Source organism: Aedes albopictus, chromosome 1 (genome assembly GCF_035046485.1).
Source record: "Aedes albopictus strain Foshan chromosome 1, AalbF5, whole genome shotgun sequence".
Lineage (NCBI taxonomy): Eukaryota > Metazoa > Arthropoda > Insecta > Diptera > Culicidae > Aedes > Aedes albopictus.
Window position 1 is genome coordinate 129,311,249 of NC_085136.1, and position 7,515 is coordinate 129,318,763.

The following is a 7,515-nucleotide window of genomic DNA, read 5'->3' on the forward strand; positions in this document are numbered from 1 at the left end:
CATGCGCTCCCAGGCGCCACCCATGTGTGGTGCCCCAGGAGGTCCACTTGCTGCTAGCGTCCGTAAACGTATCCGCACAGTCGACGTGAATTCTCCTTATATGGTATGCTAATATCCGACTAGCAGCGACAAAATTGGTTCCGCTGTCGGAAAATATTTCCACATGCGAACCCCTTCTGCGAACGAATCTCCGAATCGCCATTATGCAGGATAGTGTGGATAAATCATGGAGACGTCACGGGAACATCCCGTAGATACGGATAACGTTCGTGCAAATCCTCGATCGATAGACTCTGACGTGGTAGATTGATGCAGTCCACAGTGTGGGCTGAGTTCAAAAGGTAGCTATTTGTCCGCCCTTTGCCCGTGACGATAATATCTGCGCGTCGCGATGCATATTCAGTTCGCCCAGTTCCGGTATACCTTCGATACCTAGCTCTCGGATCACGGATCAAGTCAACCTCTATTAGTGTCATATTGGATCCTTCATCCAAAAACGCATACGTGTCGTAGCTCCGAGAACCATGATGAAGTGTCAGCGATATGATTATGAAGAGAACAGATTTGTTCAACCGCTCATGAACTTGTATGACACCCCGTACCGGCGTGGTCGATCTGTGCAGCAACGGATGGTGCCGTCCTTGGCAACCGGAGACGTCACAGCGGATCTTCGTACGGTATCTCCACTTTCCAGGGTATTGGAGACACACTCCACATAGTTTCCATCGTTCTACAGCCTTTATTCTGCTTTCCACGTCCATTTGCATGAACTTCTCACAGTTCCGAACTCGATGGTCTGTTCCACCGCATATGGGACAGGGCTGCCTTTCGGTATTGCTCTCAACCGGCGACGAAACATGGGTGAAGACTTGTCCTTTCTCCCGGCGTGGCAGTTTGTCCAATTTAGAAGCTCCTGGCTTCGGTTGAACTAGAGTGGTAACTTCACTAGCATCGGCTACCAAAGTCTCCATGAATTCGCCAAACTCATTAAGCGATGGGTGCCTATACATCCTTTTGAATCGAACCCATTCCAGTTTCACGGTCGCCGGTAATTTCTCCACCAGTTCTTCGAGAAGCGTTGGGTTGAACAGATGCCCTTGTAGATTGGCCGCTTCTAGGTGGTCGCACAGTTGATTAACGGCCATCCCGAAGGCCATCAAAGTGTCGAGCCGTTCCGGTTTAGGTGTCTCCAAACGTCGCACTATCTGTAGAAGGTTTTTCACGAGTAGCTCTGGCCTTCCATACAAACGGTGTAGTGTTTCAATAATCGAAGGGACACTGTGAGGAAACATAAGCTTTGTCAGAACCGCCTCTCGAGCCGGTCCGCGAAGGCACTCTTGTTTTCGATATTTGAAAATCCACAAGTAGTATTTCCCGTTTCGTAACTGCTATAGAATAGTGGCCAATCTTCGGGGTCTCCCGAAAAACTCGATGATTTCTTTGGCCAAATCTGTCGCGCCGATGGCTTCTCGGCTGTGCAAGCATAAGGAAAGAACTTGTGAGAACCAGAGCTATGTTGGACGCTTCCCGTAGTGGACTAACCATTTAGCAGCCCAAAATATCATATAACTCATTGTGCATCCTATGGTCACAGGTTACTCTTTTCTGGTTAGTAACTGCCGCGCGTTTATCCAGAAGCGACCGTTAGGTTATCACTGTATTTAGATATGTCAAGTGACAAGCAATACACAACGTGCAAGAAGATAGCGCGTGTCACGTAAATATCGACCAGTTTATCACAAATTGAATGGTGCACCAGCTGAGTGTGGTTTCGAATCGCTCTAAGCCCTGAACTATAAACTACAAAATGGTCAACATCGACAGCACCACCACCGCCAATGTCTATCATACGATGTGGGTGATGTTTCCACGGGGTCACTACCGGACCGCGCTGCTGCTGCAAGGTTGTCGGACCTGTCCCAGTTCGCGCGCGCGATAAAGCCATCACATCCACGGTTGCGATGATCGCGTGACAGAAATTTGATAGCGCAACTTGTCATAGTTGATTGTCCATGTTAGGATAAATATGCTCCACCATCGCACCGGCACAGCGGTATCATACACCACAGCTCGTATCGTTACCGAAATTTCAAACCAACAATGATCCACATTATTGAAGCAGCAATTTAGCTGGAAATTGTTCAATTTCGGTTTCCTTCGAATAGCGTTGGTTATTAATTTTCCTCCGCTGGAAATGGAAGTCGAACACGCACACAGGTTATTTCCTCCTCTTCATTTTGAAATGAGTTCGATTATACCGGTACGGTAGATGATAGGCTGTACCCAGAATTTGGGATGCTTCTGGTGAAGTGAAGACGACGACGATGACGGAAATTTTCAAGATGAGCGAGCGCACAACGACAACGATTGAAGTGTGGAACATTGCCGATGGGCGTGGAAATCTGAAATCATGTTTATCTTTTTTCCATTTTGCCACTTTACTGAATTGGTACGGTGCTTTTGCTGATATTGCAAAATGAATTCTCATGGGCCTATCTGCGTTTCTTGGTGGCTTCGTGGATCTAAAGATGCTTCGCTTTAATGAGTGAATAGAAATACACTAGAACTCCAATGGCGCTGTAGTCATATTTCGTATTTAATTATTTTAATAACTTTAATTGCAATAATTTACTACTTTCAAGTGTCCATCTTGTAGAGCACCTTTTGTTATTGTAAACAAAATTAACTTGACACTTATAGTACCGCTGCTGACGCTGTAAGGGCGTGGCAAACTAGATGTTAGTCACACAAACTGTCGCGGCATTGGACTTCTGTGGCTAGTTATTCTACTAATGAGTGCGATCTGTGCACTCTGTTCTACTATCCCTAGTGAGGAACCCTACCAACAACACCAAGTAGAATACCATGCGTCTCCACAATTGGTGTATTCCTTTCTTAGATACAGCGTACTGAACAGTAAGTTGACGTCTTTAGAGTTTATTTAGATAGTTTACATGAATAAATGAAGTTCGAGTGAAGGAGTTTTGCCTTTTTCACATGTTGTTCTAGTTTTGTTCAGTGTTGTATGCATTTTCTAAATGCACAAAAACATGGAAAGTACTTTCTGCCATTTACATATAACATAACAGATATAAAATTACACACTGCCATCAATAAAAACCTGTGTTCACAGAGGAATGAAGCCATTCCAGGGAAATTAAACGACAAGCCCTCGTTATTTCACCAATTGACATTTTATGCACTCAACAGTCCTGACGACATAACATATCTACCATCATTTTTTCAACCACTCAACCGCATAATTATTACGCATTACCCGGAATCAATTTGTCCAACCTACAACACGCAAAAAAAAAAACACACACACACGACATGTTATTATCCTTTTTGCAACCATATATGACCCCTCCCCTCCGCGCGCCACCCAGCCACGGCGATGTCAAATGCCACTAAACACTACAACTGGTTCGACCATTGTTGTTGTCGCCCCAGATGGAGCCATTTCGCTTCAATGTTCAGTCAGAGCCCATCCAGCCAGCAGAGAGCGCGCGGGTGCTGGTGGTGGTTGTTGTTAGACTGACTCGTAAACTTTTCGACATGATGCATCGTAATTAGGCCGAAATGGGTGGCGCTTCGAGAACCACAGGCCTGAAGCCTGAATCACTGCGCCCTGTCTGTTGTGGTTCGATGGCATGCTGTCCCGTAGAGGAGTGAATGACTCTAGTCGCAAACATAGAGCATACGGTGAAAGCTCTAGACTTCGCCACTGCTCTAGTCTTCGCCCCCTCCATACAAATTCAATTTTGTTATGTATGAAGTGGCAAAGATTAGTGCAGAATTTTAGGGGAGCGAAGTCTAGTGTTTTTACCCTACACACTTAAATTATTTCGCCGAGGCCGGTAAAACAAATTGCCGAGAATCCAACAGCCGAGATTTCGTTAAAAATTTCGGTAAAAGTTCAAAATGCCGAGCACACGGCAAATGTTTCTAAAGTTCATCTGTCAAATTTTACCGGGCATATCGGCAATTGTTTGCCGAGATGTCGGCTTTTTCTTTACCGAAAATTCGTAAAATAAAACATACCATTACCGTGATCTCGGTAAACCATTATTTACAAATGATTTGCTTTTACTGATTTTCGTCAATAAATATTGAAAAACAAAATGGTTTTTGTTTTGTAATAAAAAATTTAGACTCTTTAACCAATACTTTTTATTCGCTGTTTTGTGTTTAAATTATGAATAGTTACAGTTTTTACTCGTTTTTCTTACTTATTCTTGCAATGATCTTACATATCATACATATTCGCTGTTTTGTGTTAAAATTACGAATAGTTACAGATTTTACTCGTTTTTCTCACTTATTCTTGCAATGATCTTACAAACTTCTCCCCTGTTGTTGAAATTTTATCAACAGAGAAAACAATCGCCCTGAAAAACATAATGAATTGTTTATCGCTTGGAGCACATGCGGTCCGGAATACATCGAAACATTGACAAAACGTGCTGAATGCTCTGACGATATCACCGCCAACAGGCATATTGATGCCGTTCCACGAAACGAAGCGTTGTTCTCCTTCAGACATGGTATTCCCTCTGATGACAAGAACCGGAATCTTCTGGTCGGTGGGGAGTGGGTCGTCCAGCTGAAAATAAAGACAATCAAAATTATTAAAACCATTTGTTGAATAGTGTACATATCAGTATGATTTTCTTTTAATTTTCTATTTCAATATTTACCTTAATCCAGGTGATCAACCCCTTCAAAGGATTATCCTTCACAGCATCTTCGTCGTGTACACGCTTCGACCCTCGAGTTGGATTTTTGGATCGCACGATTGCAAGTGCTCTCAAGAAATCTATAAGACAAAAACTTATAAATATCGAATACAATTAAACTTTCTTTCGTAAATATTACCACTGGTAATTTCTCGAAAAAGATGTTTGTACGTTTTAAGCAATTTTTCTTGCCACGTATGCCATTGCCCTTCAAAATCCACGGTCTTGTTGAAAATCCTTTCGAAATCATATTGCACCTGAAAGTTTTACGATAAAAAGTATGAGCATACATTATTTAAATACATAATTCGGACAACGAATAGCTATGCCACCATTCTAATCAAATACTCACCAATTCTCCTTCAAAAGCCGTACTAACTGGAAATTCTTCGAGGAAAGACTGAAAGTCCTGATTGGCCCTGTACTGTGACCGGTAGTTGAAAGTGGCCGCCCATAACTCATCAATTTTCTTCCTGTTTTCAGGCACTGGGACTACAAACTTGAGTTCTTCTACCTATAAACATCAAATTGATTAGCTTAGCACCAGTGATTAAACTAAAAATATTACCATTGAGTAGAGATCGATTTCTGGCGGTTCAGTGCTCGGAAGATCATCCCGGTCTGCATTAACTTTTGTGGGTTTCCTACGGAACACTCGTGTGTCAGCTTGTTTAGCCAGGTACTCCATATGGTAATGGATTTTACCAGCATGTTTCCCATCGCCTCTTCCGTTCAGGTAAAACCACAATGCCTGAAATATAAATTGAATTATTTATGTTAGAATGAGAAATTATACAGCTTCAATCAAAATTACATGTGGTACATCTGAAACCGTTGACGCCAGTATTGGGTACGATTTAACCAACGATTTGGCAACCAGATCTTTGTAAAACGTAGATGCGCGCCTAGAAAGAATTATTGGATAAGGAATAATATGTAAAAATATACATTAGTCATATTTTTACTTACACTCCGTAGTTTGATTTCAAAAACTCACACAGAAAGTGAGTAATCCGTTTAATTGTCTTGTCGTTCGGTTTTTTGTTCTCCTGAAGGATCTCCATCAGGTCCCGTCCTTCGCTGGTTCTCGCCAAAACAATGTTTATGTCAATTTCCTATGTAAATAAACAGAAGTAAAAAAAAGATTAACGTAAACCAATATAAACACTAGATTCCATAGACTGGCGAATATAACATCTAATTGTGATAAATAAATATGACGTTAGCATTAATCAATAGTATAAGGTCTGCATTCACATATTATGTAATTCATTCGCGGTAGGGAAGAATAGGTGTCACCATTATAGAGAAAATGTAATAGAATCAAAATTTGTCCTGACTCGTCCTTTTATAATATGTATGCATGAATAAAGTTGCGTTTACCTTCGCCGGTCTATTGGAATCTGGTAGTGTCTATAATTATGCTGAGCGCATCAACACAACACACTTTTGGGCACTTTTCACTCAATGTGTTCTTATTGGAATATGTATCGGTTTGTGGTTGTTACCTGCGATAGTCAAGATGTCAACAAGAAGCATAAACAACAATGTTTTTCAATCAAAATCGTTTGGATGGATGATTGGATTAGTTATTGATTGTTGAAAAACATATTTAGTGTTTAGTTCTTACAGTAACATTCATGGTGATCTTATTACATACTTTATATTGCTTAGGTGGTTGATGTAAGTTGTGTTTTTATGTTTCAGAAAGGACGAATGGTATGAAAAGCGCTTATCAAATAATCAGCACTACGAGTATATGAATGGAAAAAGTGTATGTGGCATTACCTGTTCCATGATTATTCCAGTGAACGGATTTGTTTCGTCGTTCGATTTCTGTGTCGAATCATTGCCATCGTCAGGCCCAGTGTCCGGATCCGCGATCTCTTCAGTGATGTTCGCAGCTTCTTCATCGTGTTCCAAGTATTCTTCCTCTATGATATCATCAGCAGCAATCGATTTCTGGATTTTCAGAATTATGTGGATGGTTCTGGTTGATAACTTAAGGCGCATGAAATCGGATTCGCCCAAGGACATGAACAGTTCGGCATCGTTTATTTCTTCTTCGCCTGAAAGAAATCATGTAAGTTTAATCTGGAATTGACCATTTTAGAAAGCAAAATTACTTAATTTTGATCGATATTGATCAGTAATCCTGACAGTAGAATCGACGAGATATGTATTTTGATTGGCTATCGTACGGCGACCAGAAAACAAAAGTTGCATGTTGATAAGCTTCTATATCTTGTACAAATCTATCTTCACCCAGAACTTCCACTTCGTATGCTTCGTAGAACTCGTTATATCCAGTTGTTTCGCAGATTGTTATCAAGAAATGTACGGTATTGTTCAAAATAACAATTTCTCGGATTATTGCAAAACTAGGGTAGAGCATGTTGTTGTGATTTCTCATGGAAATGATTAAATTTGGGCGGAACTCTATGCCATTAATCGTGACCGTTTTTGGTGTAAACACGAATTCTTCATGATCTTTATGCAAGAAAGGACAACTAAGCGTTTCATTGCGGTGTTGAAGCTTTCCGGTCGTGTAATGAACTTTGTCTGCGAATGGATTATCGATAATATCCAATACCATGCTGAATCCTTGTCGCTTCGCTAAACTTTTGCAAATATTCTTAAAGTTCCGACATGTTGCAGACTGGCTTTTGCATGGTTTATTTTTTTGCTCAAACGATAGGCAATTAAATTGCTTCATGCTGCCGCTTTTTCGAATGCAATATGGATAATGCTCCAAATGGTGGCTTTTGTTTATGCG

The 7,515-nt window shown here is 41.1% G+C and overlaps 1 protein-coding gene across 1 annotated transcript; it reads right to left on the bottom strand.

Moving 5' to 3' along the window:
- Positions 1-1,269: 1,269 nt before the first annotated feature.
- On the bottom strand, positions 1,270-6,798 carry LOC115254508 (uncharacterized). Its single transcript, XM_029852046.2, has 8 exons — positions 6,528-6,798; positions 5,709-5,854; positions 5,554-5,644; positions 5,308-5,490; positions 5,092-5,253; positions 4,879-4,996; positions 4,701-4,819; positions 1,270-4,606 (listed from the first exon to the last, which is right to left on the bottom strand). The coding sequence occupies exons 1-8, from the start codon at positions 6,774-6,776 to the stop codon at positions 4,322-4,324; spliced, it is 1,353 nt and encodes a 450-aa protein (XP_029707906.2). The 5' UTR covers positions 6,777-6,798; the 3' UTR covers positions 1,270-4,321.
- Positions 6,799-7,515: the final 717 nt, after the last annotated feature.